Below are 24,678 nucleotides of genomic sequence, written 5' to 3' on the forward strand. Positions count from 1 at the left end.
TAAGCAACGGCAAATAACAAAAAATGGAAAATGGTAATAACTTAATTGAGACACTTGACTTTTTTTTTTTTTTTTGACATAGATGTTGAATAGCTTTTCTCACCAGGTGTGTCCTTCAAGTGGCTGGCTAGTGAAACATAGCACACCCAGGTGGTGTTACACACACACACACACATACACACACACACACACACACACACACACACACAAAGGCTTAATACAGAAGTAATTTCGTCCACCCCCACCTTGTCTGTCATCCTAGCCTTCCAAGCCGGGGGCGTATTCTTCATTGTGCACACACACACACATTCACACACGCACGCACTCACATGGCATGGAAACACTGCTCAGCCTAAAGGCTTTGTGGTTGCCTAGCTGCCCACCTACTCACCTGTACCCACCCATCTTCACCTGTTTAGATGCTTAAGACCAAAATAGACCTGAAAGTAATTGCGTCGGGTAATATGCAGCCTCGAGTGGCTGTTCGTACTTGTAGAATAGTATCCGTGGGCGGTTCAGTGAGGGTTTGGTGGTGTCAATCTATCACGGTGCCCACTCACCTTGGACACATGTGCAGAAGAGCAGCAGTTGCGTGGGTAAAGTCATTCACCTGAACAATATTTGGGCCCGGGATCCTGCCCAAGCTTGATCTGCGGCGACCATCTTTTGTCTCTGTCTCAACTTTCCCACTTAGACTTACATCACCGCCGGCCCTTTGGCTGAAACAAAGGCAATCAAGAAAGTTAAATGAAGCCAAGAACCAGGTTTACCGAGAGGGCAAAAGCGTTTTTAGCTTTTCTGAACACCCACTCACAAAGGCGGGGTGAAAAACATGCCGCCCTAGAGAGGTTAAGACGCTTCCCTCTCCTTTACAGGCGTTCATGTCATCAGTTGACCTGTTGCCCGTTCTGAGGACTAGGGAAATTTTTTTGTTAAACTCTTAACACAGATACTTCAGGGATAACGTCAAGGAGAAATGGTAAAGGCCCCCCCCCTCAAAAAAAAACCCTTAAACAGTTTTTTTCAGACGGCAAAATATTGGAAGTGATGAGATTTGTGGCCCCACAAAGTCAGCAATGAGAGCCCATTCTCAAGTCAAATATTGTCAGAAATAACCACAACAATGAACACTGAAGGAATCCTAACCTAAAAACAATCTAAGCTAATGTTAGCGGCTGCTCAGCTAACAGCCCGCAGCCCCTTACTGACGTCCCCTGTCCACAGAAGAGCGCCGGAAAAACAGCGTGAATTTTTACTTTATTCTGTGTTTTTTTTCCAGTTTTAATCATCAGGTCTGTTTGTTTTGGAAAACACTGATAATGTGATCCTGTATGTATACATTATATATATATTTCTGTTTGATAAATCCTCTTTTTTTAAATATTGTTTATTTGTTAACCCCTATCCGTCTTTCTCTCTCCCCCTCTGTTATTGCCTTCCTCAGCTCTTGGAGTATGTTGGCAAAGGAAAGAGCATCATGGACGTTGGTTTGGCCCAGGCCCGTCAGCCACTCACCACCCGCTGCCACTATTATGAAGTGGAGATCGTTGATGCTGGGGAGAAGTGCTACATCGCCCTGGGCCTGGCGAGAAGGGTGAGCTCTCAAAGAAAAGAACAACTTTTGACAACTTCATCACGCACCTACACTCAGCAGAGAAGCATTTTTTTCTTTTTCATTTGGCCCCTTCCCCCCATTTTTCCACACTGTCATATATTAGGCAGTCTTGCACAATGAGCCCAAGGGATGTGGAGCGCATGAATAAACCTCCCATGGGCTAATTCTTGCAGTTTGCTTTCTTATACTCGCCGTAGTTCAGCAAGTGGTTGCGTTAACAACATACTGATGGAAAACTTTGACAAGAAAAACCTGAATTGGGGGGGGGAGCAGACAGGTAATTAGCTTGTGCAAAATGTTCCTCAAACACTGACTCTGGAATGTTGATGAAGAGCAGCAGCACTCCTGTCCTTTTTAAATGTAGGTAGGTTTCCCCACTTACATAACGGGGTGACAGATTACAGGAAAAACCTGAAAAACGAGTGTAGAAACAGGATGACAGTGCCTCCATCTGTAGGGAACAAGAGATCACTGAATGGTTTGAGTTTGAAAATGATGTAAATCAGCTGCAGCTGTGGGAGATTTTGGAGCGACGTGTTCGACACCGCTCTCCACAACCATTGTTAAACCTCCAAATGAGGAAATATCTTTAGGAAAAACGCTGCTCCGTCCCTCCACTAGAGTTCAGTGACTTGAAAAATGCAGTGGAGCTGATGTGGCGGCTCATCGTGGACAAACACCTTACCAAGACACTTTATGCTGGTTTTTCCTTTAATTTGTCACCCGGTTGTCACCCGCAAATCACAAAGCATGAAGAAAACACGAGTGGCTGCACCAGTAAAGCCCTTTTAGTGGGTACAGACTGTGTAAAATAGAGTCTAGTAGTAGTAAACAGCTGCACTGTCATAAGCTTTATTTTCTTTCCCATTATCCAGCAGCTTAGCCATTCTCTTTGGATCTAATGGCCTACTTTGGGTACATGAAACACTTCCAAGAGGAAAATACAATTAGAAAAATGTTAACACCTCTCATTTGAGCCCTCATTTCTTTTTCCAAAGAATGCACATACGGTTCCCATTTCAGCATTTCAGCACTGCAGCTCTGCGAGTGACTGTTAACCATGCTGACCTTCTTTGAGGAAAAAAGAAAAAACAGACAAACCTGTAGATGTTTGGATACTGACTGAGAATGATGCCAAGAGTTAATAAAATAGGATTTAATGTTTCAGTACACAGCTGCCAGGATGTTAAGTATGAGCAGTAATAGTTCAGGATTTTGCACCAGTTACAGTAGAGCTGTAAGCTTACAAGGGCAGGGTTAAACTTGTATAAATGTCTGCTTTCTGACAGATGGATTCTCTCATAAAACCTATTTGCATTACAGTTTTACCTAATATTATTCTTCTGACTCAGGAACTATGTCTTCGACAGCATGGGTTCATGATTTGTGAGTCTTTTTACACCCTGTAAGTTTAGCCTCGAAAGTGTTATGAATGTGAAATATTAGTGACTGCCAAAGCCAAGGCCTGTGGAGAGCTGCCAGCACTGTCTCTCCCAGGGTCAAAACTCCTGCTCCTTTTAATAACAAAAATAAATAATGAAACTTGTTCAACATCTTTCAAGGTCTCAGAGGTAATTTATATAAAACGGGAACGCAGAGGGATGCACAGGTCGCTGAATGACATGAAGACAAAGAGAGCTATAGATGCAGACAGAGAGGAGCGGCTGAGCAAGAGAAACACACTCAGACAGTATATATTTGCCCTACTTACAGGTTTCCATCCAAGTAATGTCATTTAAGAATGCTGCTGTGGATGGTCTTGCTAGGGTTGTTGGCTTTTGCAAATTCGTTGACGTCTACAGTGAGACAATAAGAAATGATAAATCAGTTACGCTGCTAGCATTACTTTGCAATGTTTGTCCATTTATCAAAAGAGGGAGTATTTGTGGAAACTGCCTCTAAGCTTCAGGCCTCTCACAGCAACAAGCAGACCTGTAACCTCAGCACTCTGTACAGTGGGATAAGCCAAAGTCAAACAAAGTCAACCCCCCAGCTGGTTAACTGTTTGTGTGGCTGCTGAAACTGACTGATACAACAAACTATATTTACTGCCTGCCCACACAGATATTATACCAAAATTATACATATATATATATATATATATATATATATATATATATATATATATATACACACACGATGTGCGATCAGAATGTTCTGAGACTGTTCTTGCTGCGAACGAATCGAGCGTGGGATGGCAATGCACATGCAGCAGGTTCGAGTAGAAACCTTACTGAGTCTGTTTTCCACCTTTCACCGTGGCAATTTCGTGATTTCAGCATTGATGACCCAACCTTCATGTTTAGGGTCATCACCGGTTGGCGAGAGTTGAGAAGAAGTTGAGTCGGTCAGGAACTTGATCAAGAACATGCTCTTTGTTTCCTTCAGCGCCTTTGTGCACCATTAATTCATGCCCCTAGAGTCAGACTGCTCTCCTGCACCGTTCTGAGGCATTTCAGTTTGACTTTAAAGCCTTTAAATCACATTATACTCCAAGTTATCCTCCACAGATCAGTCACAACTCAAGATGAAGCAAATAACATTGATCATTTCGTTAGAATCCAATGTTCTGCTAGGAGACCTTGGGTTCTGGCATTCATCTGGATGTTACTTTGACTCGTACCACCCACCTAAACATTGCTGCAGACCAAGCACACCCCCCACAGCGACAGCACTCTCCAATGGCAGCACAGTGCTTCCACTACACCACAAAAACTGCTCAGAAATGTCTTGAGGTCCACGAGACAGAGCCCAAGGCGTTGACCTGACCTCCAAACTCCCTAAATCCCAAACTGATCCAGCATCTGCCATGGACACTGGACCTTCGGCAGTGTCCTGCGGTGTCTGGCACTGGGATATTGGCAGTGGATACTTTGGGTCTTGTGGGTTGTGGGATGGGCCTCCATGGATCTGGCTTGTTCCGGATCATCCCACAAATGCTGGATCAGGTTGGGATCTGGGGAGTTTGGAGGTCAGGAGACATTTTTGAACAGTTTTTGTGATGTGGTGGGAGCATTGTCTGGCTGGGTGAGGCCCCTGCCATTGGGGAGTGCTGTTGCCATGAGGGGTGTGCTTGGTCTACAACAATGCTTAGGTGGGTCAACATCCAGATGAATGAAGGACAAAAGGTTTCCCGGCAGAACATTGGATTGTAACGAAATTATCAGCTATTCACTTAATCTGTCAGTGGTTTCAGTGTTATAGGTGATCTATATACATCTGTTATATAGAGACAACTAGAATATCCTCAGATGGAGCTGAACAAACAAAGAAAGAATACATGTGCGCACATGTTCTCTCAATTAAACACACACAGACGGTGATCCAATGGGTGATAAACAAACCAAGTGGTGATAACTCCAGTCCCATTACCTCCTCAGAGTTCCCCTGTCCTCTCTTTTTGCACCACTATGTTTCTCTCTGCATCTGTGTTTCATTATAAAGACATTAAGCTTAAGTCCAGGAGAGGTAATAAAGTAGCAAATTGGAGGGCTTGGATAATGACTGTTTACTCAACGGCAGTCGGATGCTTCTCTTTCACGTAGCATCCCGTGGTAAGAAAGCAGACCTGAATATAAAAACAAATCCACTCATTAATACCCTGCAGACTGCCAGATTATTCCTGTCACTCTCTGTTTGTCTCTTTCTCTCGTTTGTTGTGGTTCCTACTCAGTTTTTCTTACTTTACAAATCTCATTCTTCCCTTATACCAACTTTCCTCCCATCATAACATTTGCAGTAGACAGTGCTAGAGGTGTGCAGGTCTAGTGAAGGTTATGCCAGTTGGTGCCACCATTTTGGTGCAGATTGACGTATCTCAATGGCTTTTGGATGGATAAAATAGAGATCCAAAGTGAATCTGGAACTTCCAGGTACTGTTACGCGAGTAAGAAAACCTCATTTAAAATCCCAGAGATTTGTAACCATGCTAACAGCTAAAAAGCCATAGAACCTAACCCTAACCTAACCCTTTCTCAATAGTATGTGTCACAAGGCTTGCTTCAGATGTGAAGAAGATGACAGAAGAGGTATTGCAGGATTGCAGCTATTGCAGATATGTCTCTAATTATAGCAGGACAGCGAGAACTGAATGCTGTAGAAGTTTCTATACAACTACAAAGTTAAGGAAATGAATGAAGAATACATTGGTCCTTTGTGGACATGGACAAAAACAAGTGTCTGCAATGCACATAGTTTTTTTTCTTATGGAAGCTGTAGTGTCTTCTGTTCAAAGTAAATATTGTAAAAAGTAACTGTTGTAGCGGAGCTTTATCTTGAAATATGGAAATTAAATGACAGGAACATGCTTCATTTTTTCATGAAAGCCGATTAAGAAATGCTAAATTAGAGACTGCGGTGAATCATAGAAGCTAGTGGAACAGAGGCTAGTGCAGACAAGACGCCGTGACTTTGGCTCCCTATTTGGCTTAGTCATTCATGTACCCCTCAGGATGAAATCTAATCATTTTAGTGATCCCTGGACTTTTCCTGTAGTGCCAGCAATAGGTCGCATTTCTCCAGTGCCTTTATTTATGGCAAAAAAGACTTCAGAACTAATGACATCGGCCTCATTGCCATGCTAACCTGTTAGCGATCAGATGGTGTAGCTAAACATTAGCATGTACCTAAGTACAGCCTCACAGAACTCTTTTTCTTGTTTGCATGAACATTTGTTTTCCAATTTCACTGTACTTTGTTTTAATTCTGGTCAAAATCCTCATGTTTCCAAAGATGAAATAAATGGAAAGTCGAGGTTCAAGATGTTAAAATCAAATTAGCTGGATTAAAAAAAAAAAAAAAAAAGTTGAAGTAAATTGTTGAATTCCCCAAGCTACTGTTGCCAGTTTCCTGTCCAGCAGGGAAGTCAGAGGAATTTGTGCTATGTGATAAGTTTGAATGCTTTTTATGTAACGTAAACGTGTTGTTTTCTGTGTGTGTAATCTCAGATCTGTTTTGACCCCCGCTGTAATTCCTAGACCTGACATGACCTCTGGCGTCCTCTCGCATTCCTCTGAAGATAAGGGTGTTCGTGAATGTACAGCATGCATATGCTTGGTAGCACAGTTGTTTTTCATCCGGTACACACACCGGTTGCTAGGCAGTGGGACAAAGAGAGATCTTGCCTTAGTTATGAGGTGGAAGAGTGTAGGGGTTAGATGGAAGTGTGTTTGTGCGTAGGGGAGGGAGGTGGGGTAGTAAGGTAGAAAGTCTGGAGGTAGAAAAATCAAGGGAAGCTATTCAGAATATGAAAAACACAGGAAAAAAAAGCAGGAAAACCCTCATGTCCTGAAAAACAAACCCCTAAAATCCCACAAAAAAGAGAAAGATCATAACCCTGTGGGATGGTAGGGAAGTGAAGAAGCAGGTAGGGAAGCAGGGTGGAAAATGGAAAAGATGGATGAATAGGTGTCATGGCTGTGATGGAGGAGTGAAGGGAGAGATATGTGGTTCAGCAGCTGTCAGTGTCTGAATGAAACAGATGGTTTTCTCAGTTCACCCTTGACCCTCTATCTCTGATTGAGTGTATTGACTCACTCTCTGTTCAGTTAATGTACAAAAAACACGCTCATAAAACCACACACACACACACAAACTAACACAAACAAGAAATAAAACTGCTCAGGAGACTGGAATGGCAGCGTTTCCTCTGTCCTCGTATGCCCCAGGACCGGGTCCTGGGAACAGCTTTCTTCCTCTTCCTCCTGTGATGCAGCAGACCTACTAACCATTTTTCAGTGCTGCTCCTGTGAACCTGTTTATTCTAACAGGGTCAATTTAGTTATAAAACAAAGGACCAGTCACTGTGCCAAGGCCTCGGATGTGGAAGCTACAGAGCACACAGGGCCACTGAGCACAACAATAATGTACAGTGTCTTCCTTCGTATAACTTCAAATTAGAGCAACATTAAGTCAATTAGTTGATCAGTTGATCTGATTCTGTCAAATAATAAGGTTTTAGTCTTCTTTTAAAGCAAAAATGTAAACTATTCTGTATTTTCAGCTTCTCAAGTATGAGAATTTGATGGTTTTCTGTGTCATAAATGGCATTAAACTGAATATCTTTGGGTTTTTAACTGTTGACATTTAAAGATATCACTGTGATGTTTCACAATTTTCTGACATTTAATTCACACACCGCTGAATCAATTAAAAGAATATTTGGTGGATTGATTGATAATTAAATAATTGTGTCAGCCCTGCTTAAGGTAATAATCCCAGGAACTATCAGTCACAAGAACTCAATTTCTAAAGTCCCTTTAAAACATTCGATTTTGTAAATTGGACTAGTAACAGACCAAGAACAACTACGTGGTTTGAGATGTAATTTTTGCTCTTAAGAATCCACCACCAAAGTTATCATGTTCTTGGTAATTTATTATTACATGACTGTTGATGACTGAATATATGTTAGTTCAGGGGTGGAAAGAGAGATTGATGATGGCAGTTGGTAGCTAGTGTGGCTCTGGATGGCGAGGTTGGTCCAGAGACGGACATAATCTCAACGCAGTCTGGATTACTATGCAGTGACAACTGACAACAGACAATTGATTCAAATGACTTTGGTGATCCCTGTACTTTTCCTGTAGCACCACCGGCGAGTAGACATTTATGGTTTTGGTTGAAATTTCAACAATTATTGGATGGATTGTAGTGAAATACAGACATTCATGTTCCCAACAGGATGAATTGCACCAACTTTCGTGATCTCCTGACTTTTTATCTAGTGTCATCGTCAAGTTAGAATTTCAATTTATCCAATGCTACAAAAAATAAACCTGTCAATGCTCACTGGTAGATGAACTTTAGTGTTTCTGATTACCTCAGACATATGTTGGCATTTCTCAACAGCAATTTCTTGTTACTTAGCAAAGGTTTGGAAGAGTGCGGGGGGTTAGCTGACATGTACACCGATTTATTCCGGGAGCTAGTGAGCTAATACTGGCTGATACATTGATATATAGCAGATTTTATCAGTCTAACTCTAAAGTTGGCAGCCTCACAGAGCCCCTAGCATGGATGTAGACTCTTAGTCTTGTTTTGACAAAGTCTCTCTTAAAATGTCAATAACATTCAGTGAAATTCCTCTACCAGATCATAATATTGATATTACTAACAAGTGCTTCCTTGCAAGTCTGAATTCCTAGCAGCCTCAAGGTGTGTTTTTGACTGGTCCAGCAATGTAATCCTCAGTAGCTCCTAGGCCATTGGATAGTACTACCTTTGATGCAAGTGAGATTTTGGGATGGGGGCTGGAACCTCGCCAGCAGTAATTCAGATATTGTACCAAACAGTTGTGGTGAAGAGGGAGCTGAGCTAGAAGGCAAAGCTTTTGATTTACCAGTCAATCTACGTCTCAACCTTCACCTGTGGTCACGAGCTTTGGGTAGTGACCGAAGAACAAGATCGCGGATACAAGTGGCCGAAATAGGTGTTCTCCGTATGATGTCTGGGCTCAACTTTAGAGATAAGGTGAGGAGCACTGACTTCTGGAGGGACCAAAGAATAGAGCCGTCGAAAGGAGCCAGTTGAGGTGGTTCGAGCATTTGATCAAGATGCCTCCTGGGCGCCCTACTTTTACAGGTTTTCCAGGCATGTCCAACTGGGAGGAGATCTTGGGGTAGACCCAGAACTCTCTGGCGGGATTATAAACCTCATTTGGCCTGGGGACGCCATTGGGATCTCCCTAGAGGAGCTGGAAAACATTTCTAGGGAGAGGGATGTCTGGAATGCCCTGGTTAGCCTGTTGCTACCATGACCTGACCCTGGTTAAGCCCAGCAAAATGGATGGATGGGTTGGAACCCCGGCTTTAATCTTTTAATCACAATCGGATCTAGATTTCTGCATTTCAAAGGCAGTCAGTCAGTTAATACCTGGTTTACAACCTTAAGATGTTCATTAAGGACATATTTAAATGTATGTATAAAGTAATGAGTACACTGCTAAGCTGCCACTCATTCAACAACAGAACAAACTCAGTAGTGTATCAGTTTTATCTGTTTGTATCGAGCAAGCACTTGCTTATACACTTGCATCCGTAAAAAGTGATGGACATGCCCAAACACATAACGCACAGAAGGGCTGTTGTTCTCCTCTCTCCAGTCAGATCTTCAGCTAATGTCAGACGGTTGCTGTTATCGTGTGGGGAGCTAGAGGTTTTAGCCCGATGACACAAGGTTATACAAACAGACCTGCATTAGTTCCCTACACAGTGTCTGCCCAACCCCTATAGGTGAAGTTGTGTGGGCACGTACAAACAGAAACGCACTACTTTCCCTCCTTACAAAACTGTACCTTCAGAACACACACACACACACACCCATTCACTCACATCCGTAGTAATGCATGGCTTAGGTTATATTTTTAGACAGATCTGCGATATGTCAGTTTGATAGCTGCAGTAGATGATGGGTATCTGCTTCCACATGGTTTTCCTCTCGGCCCGCACCTTTCCGCTTGGTATTCTTTTAGACTTGTTTACTCTGCCACAGTGTGGAAATGCTGGCTGCTCTGATGACACCGGTGTGGCAGCTGTGGATCTGATATTGCAGGCCTTTGCTCTGCTATGCTGTGGACACAACGCCAGTATTTGTTGTTTTTAGAAGCAGCTTGCATTTCACCGATGGCTTCTGCAGGCCAGCGGGGGGTATTGACCGTGTTTCGAAAGCGTTCGTGAGAGCGGACCAGCTGGCTAACACGGTGTTCTCACTCTGAAATGCATTCCATCATATGTTGATAGAGAAGTTTAGGTGTGATTTAGTGGCGCCACCACCGATTGAAAAACAAAAATCACAGCAGCTGTTGTAATTTCCAAACCACAATAGGTTGGAATGTTTCTTTTATCAGAGGTAAGCTGTTCCAAGTCCCACAGAACAAATCTTATTACTATCTTATTTTTACACTGTCAGATTGTTTTTTCTTTGGTACAGAGACATCCATTATTAATACTGACTACTTGGCAAAGTGTGTTTATCTTCAACGTGGGTTGTTATTAAACAGCAAATTGGATTGCCCCACAGAACTTTCAGGTGTAGCAACCACAGTATGTCAGATTAATTTGAAGACTGTTCAGTGACGTCTGTTAAAACAAGAATATCGTAAAAGGAGTCTTACATATACAGTTTATGGCAACATGCATGATATTGTGGTGGAGACTGAAGCTTACAGCAACATGGCACAGTCAAAGTCAGCATCCTCACCACTTACTGATCTGTGTAGAAAACTTGGACATGTAGAAACGTTTGGCTGCTTAATTTCCCCACTTGTTTGTATTTTCAAACATATGTCTGTGTGGGTTCTCAGTCATCCAGGTCACGGTAGTCTTAAGTGCTAGAGTTGAAGGCTACTGACCTTCTTTTAGGTTCTTTGAAGACGTTTCACCTCTCATCTGAAAAGTTTCTTCAGTTCTGAAAGTTGAATGGGGAGTCCCAGGTATTTCACCTTTGGTTGTTGTCCTGAGAGTCAACTGAAGAAGCCTTCCAGATGAGAGGTGACTCATCTTAAACGAACCTAAAATGAGTCCAGTTACCTTTGATTCTAGCACTTAAGACTTTCAAATGCATGGTTCCACTTTTAACATCGCAGGCGAAACGGCTTCTAGCATGAGGAAGGTTAATGCAACACTGTTACCGTTGGTTTGGGGGTTGCTGAGTAAACTTGTATTCACAATAAATGTCCGCACTGTATTTCATTGTAATTCAACCAGCAGTTAGTCAAGACATTTCACTTTGAGACACAAGTGTCAAATTGCTGGTGGCACTAGACTAAACGTCAGGGGATGACCAAAGTCTGCAAGTTTCATCCTCTGGGGAGCGTGAATGTCTGTACAGAGTGTCACGGGAATTCATTCAGTAGTTGTTGAGATATTTCAGCGAGAACCAAAGTAGTCGACCAATGGGCTGACCTTACTGAGCAGGAGATACAGTAATTTTCAGCTACTGCTTTAAGCTACATTCTTGGTTTGTAGAGAAGGGAGTGCTGGTTCAGTTTTTCTCACTAACACCATATTTATTTGATGGATAGAGCACACTGGGTAGATGTTTTGAATTAGAGATGATGGACACAACAATCACCATGAAGACAGCTATGAAAACAGGCGTTTAACAGTTGATCCATTTATCAGACACAAGTCTGCGGTTTACATTAAAACACTATAAATCCATCCCTTATTTGTTTAGCCATTCCTAATGTTGTCTTATTTCAGAGTGTTCCTCCAAATCACTGATCAGATCCGAGCGTGTGGATCATCAATCAGGGACCAAGCACCCAGACTTTCCCCTCTCCGGTTTGTGGAGATGAAGCCCACATGCCAGTCAGCCGGAGCAATCCTCGGGCTTGTGGTCGAGACGAGGGGGGAAGAGGAGCAGACTTGGCGGATCAAGAGGGTTTTCGGGCTTGGAGCAGTAGCTGCATTCCTCCATGTCTCTCTGTCTTCCTCTGCTGATGTCTCACTCTGTACCTTCTCCCGCTCTCTAGCTTTTCTTCCCCCCACATCCATCTCCATTTCCTGTTCCTCAGTCCCCAGTGGGGTTGTCAGACATGATCGCTGATGTTTCCCCGATGTCCTGGCCTTGAATGCTGCACTCTGTGTGCCTGGCCTGACCAAGCTGCTGTCTAGCTTTGTCCCTATTACTCATTTCTCGTCTCCACACAGGTGCTAATAGTAATAATTTAATCGACCTTATTTTGCTTATGAGTAATGGATTGCCTCGGCGGTCTCTGCATCAGTCATCAGTGGCTGTTCTTTTGTTTGGATAAAAGCACATTTCCCTTTAGAGTGAGTTGATGAAGGCTGACTTTTTCTTCTTTTCTGGATGTCTTGCTTGCCTTCTTTGCCTGTTAATACTAGCTGAAGAGAAATGCAGCAGAGAGAGTTTACCTGCAAGATAGACAGCAAACAGGAAAGCATTTAGAAGATGTAGCCTACTGCGAGATAAAAGAGAAGCAAAATGTCATTGCCCTCCTCCTCCTCGTCCTTCCTCTCTTGCTCAGAATTGTGTTTCTACAGTAATGGAGGTGCAGCCTAGAAGACAGATGAAAATCTCTGGTAATTACCTCTGAGTCATGCTCTGATCTTATCCGAAAGTTGGCCCGCTAGTTATTGCTGTTGGCATCGTGAAACCCTGGAGAAAGACGTACGTACTGTACATGCAGACAGATGTAGAGGGAGAAGGAGAGAGAGGCAAACAAATTGTCAGCTCTGAGAGAAATAGCAGACACCGACAGATATTCAAAACAGTGAAGGAAACAGAAAGGGATCCTCATTAACATGGCTAAAGGAATATAGCAGCCTGCAGTGGTGATGATACACTACCTGGCACTGACCTGGCTTTGTACTTTGTAATTTAGAGGTGATTTAGATTGTTTCATGTGCATTTGAGCCACATATATAAATATGAATCTGTGTTACTGTTTGCTGAACCTCTCCCCTGCACCATGCTTGACCATTTATAGGTTAGCACATGTAACTAGCCACAGAAGACCTGCCAGACTTTCTACACATGTGCATGGTTGTATAGTAAGATTGCATTTAAAGAGTTTGGATGGGTGCTGTCGCCTTTATCGCCTTTCAAATCAAAAAACAAGAATAAACGTGTTAGGAATGGATTTAAAAGTGTGTTTATTCAGTTTTAATGTAAGCTGCAAACATTAGCATGCCCAGCTAACTAGCATTTCATCAGCTAACCACATTGTTTTGTGGGGTTTCAGGTGATGTTAGAAAAAGTCCTGTTTGGGAATACACCATTATGGTGGCTGGCTGCAGTATAGGTCATAAATCCTGCTTCCTTCATGTTAGAGAATGGGACATGGGCCAAACTAAAACATCAACAGCACGACAAAAAGATGGTTGTCATGCAAGTTCATTTTACAGATAAGTTTGGTTTTTATTAGTTACTTGATGCTTTAAAAACGGGGCGAGACGTCACGATCGACGGCTGTGATTGACTCACGATTGGTTGGGCATGGTGGACATCGATACAATGGCTCCACCATCTTTATATACAGTCGCTGGCTTTTCCTCTCTGGTAGACAGTGAAATTGTGTGACATAAGGTTTAAAAACAATCATATCAGTTACTGTAAAAATGTGTATTTGTGACCTTGTGTGTCGGTCTGTGTGTGCAGGACTATCCCAGGAACAGACACCCAGGATGGAGCAGAGGCTCGGTCGCCTATCATGCAGGTGAGAGTTCAGCCCTGCTTCTCTCTTCTCTCTTTCTCTTTCAGTCTTCTCTTGAAGTTTGTGTGTTATTTCCTTTTGTGTGTGTGGAATTCCCCCCCTAGAAATTTGTGAATCGGATATACTTCCTCTTAAGCATCTATCTGCTGCCTTTAGATGTAAACATCACAGAGACACCGCCTCAGCTGGATGTTAAGGTGCCTAGCACAAACAGAGATCAAGGAAGGATTGCAGGCAGATGAAAAGGACAGAAGGCAGATAAAACAAAGACGGTGACAGCATCAGAAAAAGAAAAGGGATCGTATCTACATCTCTATCTCTTTCTGTGGGAGTTTGGCGATCTAAATATCTCTAAGTGATGAACAAAAAAAGACACACACGCTGGAAAAAAAAAACTTGAGTTTAGTCAAAGTTATCTCTATCTTCCTATGCTTCCACACACACGTTCCGTCTTGGTTGTTTGTGACCACAGGCCTGTGAGTATTATCTGCACAGGCATCTGCACAAAACCCCTACAGCTCCCATTCCAGGCCTCAGCACCCCTCGCTATCAGTGCTAAGAGATTAGCTATCAAACGCTGCTGCCGTGATATGAGAATAGCGGCAGCTACAGTAGGTAGGTGGTTGTTATTACACCGCACAAGCTACAGTGGGAAGCCGACTCTTTATCTGACGATCCACTGTCACAGTCAAGATCTTGTTAGTCCTTATCTGAGCGGAGCAGTTAGGAGCTTGCTGGCTTTTATCAACTTTATTTTGGTCTGAAGCATCCCATTGTTAATCTGTCTCACAGGGGATTTCAGCTGCTCGCACTCTGAGTGATTCACACGCCACAAATGTCATTTTCTGTCTAATGTTTTTCCACCAGGAAATGTGTACGATTTTATTTTTAGAGGAAGGTTTATATACTTTCTTCCAGTTGACCTCCAAATCAGCTATCAAAACACATTTTCTTGTTCACTCCGCACATTCCCTCCGTGTTTCGAGTTGATGTTTATAGTCCTGAATTCCCGTATCCCTTTGCAGATTCCGTTTATGCTTTGGGATACGTTAATAATAATAACAGTTGATGCTGTGTGTCCTGCCGGGGTCTGTGGATGATACCTCATTGCTGACTGACAGACGAGGCCAGTCATTCGCGGATGCTCGTCGTGCCAGTCCAAGAGGGCTAGCGCTGTGGTCAGCCTGGTTTGGCTGCTGCGCGTTGGACACCACAGAAATGTGCACGCCCCAGCACAGCTCCCATTAATCTTATTTGTTAGAGACTAAAATGATGTATGTGGTTTTCCACGCTGTGCGTATGAGGTTTGCCTTCCCGTGCTTGGGTTAAGGTGCAGGCTCTGATCCAGCTACTTAAAGTCAACAGCCGGGGCCTCTTCTTCATGTCTCCCCTCGCTTCCTCCATGCATCCAAGATTTTCACCGAACAGCTGAGGAGCCTCAAGAATTGCACGCAGACGCTCTTTGGCAGGATGACAAAAACTTAATGTATACACCGTGTTATATACACCAGGTCATACAACCACAGCAGAAATTGCTTTAAGAATGAATGACTTCAGCTTTGTTACTTTGGTTTTCCTGCTCGGTGTGAGCCAAGAGGAGTTTCTGTGACTCCACGTGTCTTTTTCTTAACATTTATGGTTAGTTGTTTTTATTTGACCTCAGTATGTAAAGGGGCAAATATCTGCCTGGATATTCTTGGCAGCGCTTGGCTTCATATACACTGTTGAAACTCATTGTTATGTTACTGTCATGCCCCATGCTGCTTCTTGGTGCACTGATTGTTTTATCATTACTTTCCAAGAATCCAGATAGTGTTTTTAGTTATATTATGCAGCCTGGAGGCAAATACATAAATTACATAATGATTCGGTGCAGCATTCCTCCTTTTCTTATTTATACTTTACAGTTCGACTGCTGAGCTCTATTTCTGTCACCTTGATTTATGGCGTGTTTTATTGGGCACGCGACCAGTGTTGACCTGGATCACGTGTGATGTGTGTTACTGACTTTTAAGGTTGTCACTTTACTCCAGATATATTCCAGTTACATACACAAATGCCTGCCAACCATATCGCAGCTCCTTTGTATAGCTTCTATAGTTTGAGAGTTCTTTGGCCTGAGCGGGTGTTACCACCAGTGTTTGTATTGGGCGCTGGCCCAGCGTGGACCTCCATCCTGTGTGTTGGCTCACGTTGGCTCCGCAAGTTAATGGGCCGTGGGGCGCTGCGGGCCCCTGTGGGCCCCTGTGGGCCCTATCAGGAGCAACCAGCCATCCAACCAGTGAGTGCTCCTCAGCAAGCCTCATTAACGCCGTCACCCCCTCCGAACCCCCCATCAGTGACTCACACGTGCTATGACTCAACACCCACAGATGAAGGTTGTGCCCTGCCACCGCCGCCGCCATCCATCCCTCACCACCAACCCAACCCGAGATAACAGGGCTCAGTCTAACGCCTGCACTGTACATCAGTGACAGGGTCTAATCTGATCCCGGCCCTGGTTCTGCAAAAACAATTATTCAGTAGCAACATGTCGTGCAGAGCGATAATATCCTCTTCTTACCTAATGGGAGAAAAATGGATCTGGTGACATCATCTCTGTAGCACTGACGAGATTCAGGTAAATTCACTTTATAATCAGATGAACTGAGGATGTACCCGAGTGTGTGTGTGTGTGTGTGCGTGTGTGTGTGTGTGTGTGTGTGTCGACGTCACCACACGATTACAGGAACCAGGGATTACTGATTATACTCTTTTTTTATTAGTTAATTAATAATTTCCTTAATGAAATATTTTTAAAAAATAGTGAAACACGAGTCCAAAACCCAAAGTTAGAAACAGAGAGAAAAAGACTTTGTGGCATTTTTGCATGAAAAATTACTTAAATCTAAATCATTGATGGTTTATTTTCTGTTGATTAACTAATTGATTAATTGACCAATGCTTTCAGCTCACCGTACATGTGGTGTCTGTATCACCTTTATGAACAAACATTCAACCTGCCTCATAAGGTCTACGTAATCAATAAAACCAACTAAGGTTTCAGCTGACAGTTATTATTGGATTCCATTTCTTTGTCTATAAAATATCAGAAAACAAGTTTTTTGTCGTTTAAGAGAAAGCCTTATCTTTATTTGTGATCCATGAACCCAAAATAGTTCCACACGCTGTTTCTCAGATGTTTTGGTGTTGAGATTGTCGCTGTTGTCCCCTATTTTCGTGACAAAACAATCCTATCGACTGATGAAATTGGTCAAGCTGATAGAGCGCCCTCTGCTGGATCACAAGTGAACTACATCAGATGGTCTGACACGGTTAAAGAGGCTGCAGCCTTCATTTCAAACAGGTGAATTTCCAATAAAAAGTGACAGTCCTAGTAGCTGCCTCAAGGCCCAGAATCATTGCTACTCATGCTGCACGGCTTCACTCTGCACTGGATCAAACCAAAGATTATTTAAATGTATTTTTCATATGCTTAAATCAAAGTGTACTGTATATTAAATATCAACAGTTCAACACTTTGTTAGTGATAAACTCACGTTGCAGCTGCACATGGAATTTATAGTAAATTCTCAGGAACATGGGCAAACTCACATGTGTGTGTGGAATAATGGAAGAATATAAATATTTTCTTTTAATTTTTCATGTTTTAAGAGTCTGTGAAGTCATTGTTCCCTGGGCAGGGAAGCCCAGTCTTTCCCAGACAAACTCTCATGTTACGAGAAAGCCTGTTTTCCTTATTCCCAGCTGGTCTCAGTCCTCAGCCAGGTTCTCAGGAGGCCTCTCACTCCCTTGGGCCTGGCTCCAAATCCTAAACTCAGATCCGGTTTTCACCCTTCCTTGTTGCTCCTTTGGATGAACCTGAAGTCCAGCACCTGGTGGCGGTCACGGTCCCCGCCACCGCCTCGCTCTTACCATCTCAACTCTAACGGCGATCGCCATGTTCCTGCTCCCGTCGCCAGCCTCGGTCGGAGCCAAACCTTGGTCAACACCTCGATGCTAATTTTAAACTCCCTGGTCTCCAACACAAATTTTAACATTTTCCGCCACATCCTAGCTCCAAACTCAGCCGGCTTCCTGCGTATCGATTTCCACCCGTTTCAGTACCAAAGCACGCCGAAGAAAAGCAACAGAGGATTTTACTGTACGCTCAAAAACAAACACAGCCTCACACAGCTGCCTGCAAAAATGAACTCTGCGAAAACAGACTTTTTATATGACGAGATTATTCACCGTGCAGAACGTCAGAGCTGCGACTAGAATTTATTTTCACTGTCTATTTATAAAGTGTTAATTTCTTCCAAATAATTAAACTTTTAAAGGAGTAATCCACCTGTTTTATAACAGGGCTCAGTCTAACGCCTGCACTGTACATCAGTGACAGGGTCTAATCTGATCCCGGCCCTGGTTCTGCAAAAACAATTATTCAGTAGCAACATGTCGTGCAGAGCGATAATATCCTCTTCTTACCTAATGGGAGAAAAATGGATCTGGTGACATCATTTCTGTAGCACTGACGAGATTCAGGTAAATTCACTTTATAATCAGATGAACTGAGGATGTACCCGAGTGTGTGTGTGTGTGTGTGGACGTCACCACACGATTACAGGAACCAGGGATTACTGATTATACTCTTTTTTTATTAATTAATTCATAATTTGCTTAATGAAATATTTTTAAAAAATAGTGAAACACGAGTCCAAAACCCAAAGTTAGAAACAGAGAGAAAAAGACTTTGTGGCATTTTTGCATGAAAAATTACTTAAATCTAAATCATTGATGGTTTATTTTCTGTTGATTAACTAATTGATTAATTGACCAATGCTTTCAGCTCACCGTACATGTGGTGTCTGTATCACCTTTATGAACAAACATTCAGCTGACAGTTATTATTGGATTCCATTTCTTTGTCTATAAAATATCAGAAAACAAGTTTTTTGTCGTTTAAGAGAAAGCCTTATCTTTATTCTTTAAACTTTTAAAGGAGTAATCCACCTGTTTTATACATGCAGTCAATTTTTATTTGTTGTTTGATGTCTCAACAAAGTTTTAAGAATATTTAAAGCCAGCATTTAGGAGGGATCAAGTGTTTTTGAATATTTAGGCGTCTGCAGCTTCACTTTTGCCGTTCTATTTTAAACTCTGTGTCTTGTAAGCCCACTAAACGCATCGAAAGTACAAAATCAAATCTACAAAATGTCATGTTTTGTCTGTTTTTAATTAATGTTTTTGTTTGATAATCTGTACAAAACCCAAAGATATTTAGCTTACAGTGAAATATAAAACAAATAGAGGCAGCAGATCATCACATTTGAGAAGCTGTGAACAGAGAATTCATTGCTTAATGAATGAGCTAAATTCATTATCGAAATGTTTTCATATGTCAGATGTTATGGATGAAATACACAGGAAACTCATGCAAGAAACAAAACAGAAAAGATCATTCTCATTCAACAGTCAGAGCTTGTGCTTTTGCAGACGTCTCTGGAGTAAAAGTGAGAGTTAAAGTTGTGTGTTTTAAGCCCAATTAAAAACTTATTAATTAATTTTGATTATTTAAGTGTTTGGTGGAATAAAATCTACCAACGAATACAAAAATTGCTCCAGTTGCTTGTTGCTGTCCCTCCAGCCTGTCCCAGTCAATGAGCATCCGTCCTTAGGCCTAAACCTGGACTTCCACCCCCCACCCCCCCTCCTCCAGCTCACCTCCAGCGCCAGGCCCTTGTCACTCTCCAAAGCTCTGCTATTTTTAGCGCCGCTGCGCCTCCTGTGCCGGCGTGGCTCCACTGTTTGCCTAGTGTGTGGTGTTGTGACAAGGGCCCGCATGGGAGCCGTAATGATACAGTGTCTCCGTCTCCCTCCCGGTGCTCAGATAGAGATTGTTTAAACAGTATCCTGAGCCGGGGACGGGTCCCATGACAACTCCATAAATATTTACCAGCAGCAGCCACGCCGCTTCGCTTGAGGAGCGCTCGTCTGCAGGCTACCTCTGCAATGTTTTTCTTTTGCCCTTTTTTTCCATTGTTGTCTCTTGCAACTGTAGTATGTGTTGTTTTGATGATTTCCTTTAGATGTTGTCTATGTCTTTGTGTGTGTGTGTGTGTGTGTGTGTGTGTATATATATGTGTGTGTGTGTGTGGAAGAGAAGTGTTTTTACTAGCGCTGCTTTCACCTTTACACATCATCATCATCTGACTGGAATGTCAGGATGTCCTGTATGTTAGTGCTGCATTGCATGTACACATGTTGCACACTGTGGTAAACACATTAAAAGTCTTGCAAGTGGAACACACAAGGACAAAAATGAACACACATAGGCCTTGAAAAGACTTAAAAACCATTGAATTAGTCTCCTTAAAAAGGTTTTAAAAGTCTTAAATATTTTCTCTCGCCTGCTGTAGGTGTATGTCCCACAGTTATAAACTCATACTGGGATTGTACTCCTTTATTGTGGCGTTTCAGTCTGAACCACCAAGTGTCTGTTTTGTAAAACTGATTTGTGTTATGCTCGATTTATACTTCTGCATTGAATCGATTCTGTAGCTACAAGGGACAGGCACTTTTTGAAGTTCGTTAATCGAGCCAATTTAAGTCGATTATGTCGATATTAAGTCGATGCACTAACTTTACTCCACTCATCCAACGTGAAAGCTGTCCAGGCATCAGTTGTTATTGCTACTTTCTCGGCTTCCATCAGGTTCTTTTTCAGAGCTGTAGCTTCATATCGTCTCAAATCATTTAAGTCACCAAATCTATTTTTTTATTTGTTGCTGTCGTTTGGTTCAATAAATCCACAGTGTGTTTTTCCGTAAGTGCCGAAACAAGTGACAAAAACAAGCACTTAAGTGGATGTACTTTGACGAGGACAAATGATATTGGATTACATTGCAGCAGCTGTAATGTACCAGCACCCTGTAAATCATTTATACCCAACAGCACAATTAAAAGTTTCCTCCTCTCTGACAGATGATGGGAAGATCTTTCATGGCAGCGGGGTCGGAGACGCTTTTGGTCCTCGCTGCTTCAAAGGCGACATCATGGGCTGCGGCATCATGTTCCCACGAGACTACATCCTGGATGGAGAAGGTAGGTGCGAGGGCAGAGGGTTCAGGTGGTGCAATTACATTGTCACTCACCGAGAGAGTGGTTGACATGTTCGTGGGAGGTTTTGCTCTTAAACCTAATTATCGTGGTTTAGCGTAAGACGGTTGCAGCAACATTTCGGTCTTAACGGAGTCCAATTGTGGGAAAGAAGCTGGATGGTAACCAAGGTTTTCCCCCGCTTGGGAAACTGAGCAGGTGAAATTCTTATCCCACGTCCTTTCCATGAGAGACAAATCTAGTGGACTAGACTTTCCTGCTCTCAGTACAGAGGTTTCAAAGAGCTAAACGTAAAAACCTTTCAGAAATGCTGTCGTATTCTAATTCACAGCCAGCAGCTAATGTCAGCTAACGCTACGATGGCCTTACATCTCATTTTGTGGCATTAATGAGCTTGTGTTGCAGCCTTACTTCTCTACACTGTGGTATTTTATCAGTTAATAATCCTGTGTCTCCTCTGCTCTGCTCTGCTCTGCTTTACACATGAACGCCTCCTCTCAAACACGCTGTGCTCTGTTTCGGTCTGCAGGTGACACGGACGACTGGGAACGGCTGGAGGTCCGTCCGGGTCACGCGGGCAGCGTCCAGAACGTTCTGTACCTCAACGAGGAGGAGGAGGAGGAGGAGGAGGATGAAGAGGAAGACGGGGAAGAGGTAGACCCGGGACAGGAGGGAAGGAAGGTCACGGTGAGGAAAACTCACAAACACAACACGGCTGCGCACGTTATAGATTCATTTTCACAGACACTTGGGGGCAGTGTAACAAGCTGTGGCACATATGTCATAATGTATCTGGAAAACGTGTTGTAGTTGTACACATGCAGCCGACTGAGAGCAACACTGACCTTCATTTGGACTCATGTTTGTGTTGTTGTTGAGCTGTGATTTGACTCCACCAACGAGTTCTGGCTCTTTAGCTGCTAAATTCTTCAAGCCAGTCTGTCTGTTGTTTGGTGCTGAGCAGGGAGTGAGCAGGGGAAGATGGCAGTGGGTCTTTACTCCATGAAATCTGTTGTAAAAGCTTGTTGTGTCTGTGAATTCCTGCGAAGTGATGCTGAGTTCATGTCACTGTTCAGGCTGTAGTTTCTCACAGCTACTTGCTGAAACAAGCTACGGATTTGTCTCTCAGCTACAGAAATGAGGAACAGAGGAGTTGACAAACACGTGGTAAAAAGGCTGCAAAGTTATTGTTGCAATAAAATCCTGTTTTAATGTTTACGCAGTCAATTCAGCAAATTTAAAAGGAGTTATTTTCACTGTTTGCGTCTGATTTTCAGCACATTACTGCTACAGATGAGCAACTAAACAAATATAAACATTAGGCTAAAATTCAAGGTTAAAATAATGTGTAACCTCTTCTTCATAAACAGCCTGTTCTGCTGACATTGTGTTAATGCAGCAGATTAGCCAGGAGGAGACAGTGGAGAGCAAGTTGTAACCATTAAGATGTGTCTGAGACAGTTTAGAGGAAGTGCTCAGTTAGGCTGTTGAGGTGGTGAGTACATAATTTCATACTGAAAATGATCAGTGAAGCACATAAATTATAATTTTATAGAGATGATATAATTAAGCAAAGAGTGATTTAATTTAAGAAAACACAAAATAATTTTGTCTGATTAACATAAGTGTGCAATAATAATAAGTGAATCAATAAAATCAGTGTATTTAAACCTAAATTTATTTATGAATTACACAAACTGTGACATTCAAATAATCAAAAAAGAAATAACTAATAACACTGCAGTGCAAGCAGCTGTTGCTGTCGTTCCTCGTGTCGGTGCTGTGACTTCTTCTTCTTTCCTTTGTGTATTTAATGTCAGACTAGAACAGTGGCAGCGTTATTATGCTTCAGTCCCGGAGGAATCACATCTTCATTACCTGCAACATCTACAGATACCTACAAAAAAAAGTACAGTCACATTTTTAGAATTTTGGCATCGAATTTAGGACCGAGGATTGATTCTCATCACATCCCGACATTTCTACATTTCCATCCAAACTTATTTCTGATTGGCTTGGTTACACACACACCTATACACACACCTATTATATTAATTATTTACCTGTATGAAGTTAGTTCTGTAATTTGATAGCTTGCAACTGAGCTATCTTGGTAGGAAGCTAGCTAACCACAGCCTGATAAACAAACTTCATTAATGTTAATCCTTTAAAAAAATGAACTGTAACTAACTAATGACTCAGTATTTACTAAAAACAACCGTATATAATGCTTTTAAAACGCTTAAATGTGGGTAACTGTTAAAATGCGGTGGTTTAAAGGAACTACATTAAAGATTGATGCACAAATAAACTGAGAGATCACAAGATTGTTGGTGAACTTAAAGGTGCCCAGTGGATTTTTCTTTTAAAACATTAAAAAACAGCATTGTTTACATCCATGTTCACTTGCTAGCAGCCTACTCCTTCACTCCTTTGTTGGCACATTGCTGCGTTTCTTGGTGCGTTACTGCCACCTGTAGATCAGTGAGGGCACCCACCTGTAAAAACATTTTGACTTGTCGCTGTGAGTGTTCACAAACCTCCACCAGGTACTGTGTATGAAATAAAACAGTTATTTTTACGTTAATTACAAGCGTGGAGACCTGATGCAAAAGTTTTGGCATTTTAGATGTTCAGATTAGGGAAATGGAAGTTCCTCATAGAGATAAAAAGTAACAGTAATGGCAGCAAAAACAAAAATAATAATAATAAGCAGTAATAGTGATGGTAATAATGGAAATGTGGTGTGATTGCTGACAGCTCTTGCAGCTGCTGAAGCTGCCTACCTGCCCAGTCCCGTCAGTGGAGTTGTGTTGAAGGCAGAAAGGTGATCGATTTAGGTATTTTCAGTTCACTAGATTTAAAGACTTTGTGTTAGCGTCTAATCGTTTAAACCGACTCATGTTCAAACTGTTGTTTGTTTGTCACGGTTTCTAATTTCTGCGGTTTCACTTTGTCTTGACTCATAGCTGCCGGGGCAAACTTTGCCTGTTCGCAGTTGTGCAAGCAGAGGCCGAGGTGGGGGGGGCACTGAGCGGGTGTGACTGCACGCGGTGCTGAAACCTAAGTGGGTGAGAGTAGAACAGGCCGAATCATAATCCAGGGATTTGTCAATATTTATTCAGCAGGACACATTAGCCTCAGCGCACAGCTCCGTGACGTTACAGAGGCGTCTATGGGCACGGCTGCACGTGTGCAATGGTGACTGTGTGTGTGTGTGTGTATGTAATACAGAGCCACAGCACACACTGTACTGCCACGCTGCTGGGATTGAACTAATGAGGCCTGTTGCAGTTTCACTCACCCTTCACCTGTAATTGAATAGCGGTTAAGCCTTTCTTTTTAGAGTGGGTGGCACAGTAAATGTTTGATATGTGACTCAACCTGATTTATCGAAGACACACACTCCACAGTACTTCACATGTTGTTTTTAGTGTGTCGATGTTTGTTCTCAGACTTGGAAAGAAGCCTTTGGTATTAGCACTGAAAAGCTTGTTGATGTTCTTTTGAGAACAGCTGGATAATGTTTGATCACTTGCTGATTTAGTAGAGACATGTACTGTAAACACTGACTTTTTTCCCCTCTTCAAGAAGACAGACATTACACTGTCACCTATTTATTTAACGATATTTCCTAACTGCACATAATTCCTGTTTACAACTGGCACACTGAGTGCTCTGAAATGAAGTTTGTATTAGTATCAGTCATTATGAAAGTCTATTCTTTCTTGACTAATTGTTCCAACGCTCCATCCGGGGGGATTTACCGACACTGACGGGGGTT

General features: G+C 42.4%; 1 protein-coding gene and 1 long non-coding RNA gene across 2 annotated transcripts in view; one reads left to right on the forward strand and one right to left on the reverse strand.

The window, feature by feature from the left end:
• The window catches only part of spryd3 (SPRY domain containing 3), a 54,054-nt gene that overhangs the window by 25,708 nt on the left and 3,668 nt on the right, over positions 1 to 24,678 (forward strand). The window contains exons 7-10 of the mRNA XM_018675822.2: positions 1,445 to 1,594; positions 13,739 to 13,796; positions 20,760 to 20,879; positions 21,424 to 21,581. Coding sequence (XP_018531338.1) covers positions 1,445 to 1,594; positions 13,739 to 13,796; positions 20,760 to 20,879; positions 21,424 to 21,581 — 486 coding nt within the window. The remainder of the gene's footprint in view (positions 1 to 1,444; positions 1,595 to 13,738; positions 13,797 to 20,759; positions 20,880 to 21,423; positions 21,582 to 24,678) is intronic.
• LOC108882997 (uncharacterized) lies at positions 22,555 to 24,667 on the reverse strand. The gene is made up of 3 exons (XR_007813459.1): positions 23,681 to 24,667; positions 23,393 to 23,446; positions 22,555 to 22,791 (listed from the first exon to the last, which is right to left on the reverse strand). It is a non-coding gene; the product is annotated as an uncharacterized LOC108882997 (long non-coding RNA).

Source organism: Lates calcarifer, linkage group LG6 (assembly GCF_001640805.2).
Source record: "Lates calcarifer isolate ASB-BC8 linkage group LG6, TLL_Latcal_v3, whole genome shotgun sequence".
NCBI lineage: Eukaryota > Metazoa > Chordata > Actinopteri > Centropomidae > Lates > Lates calcarifer.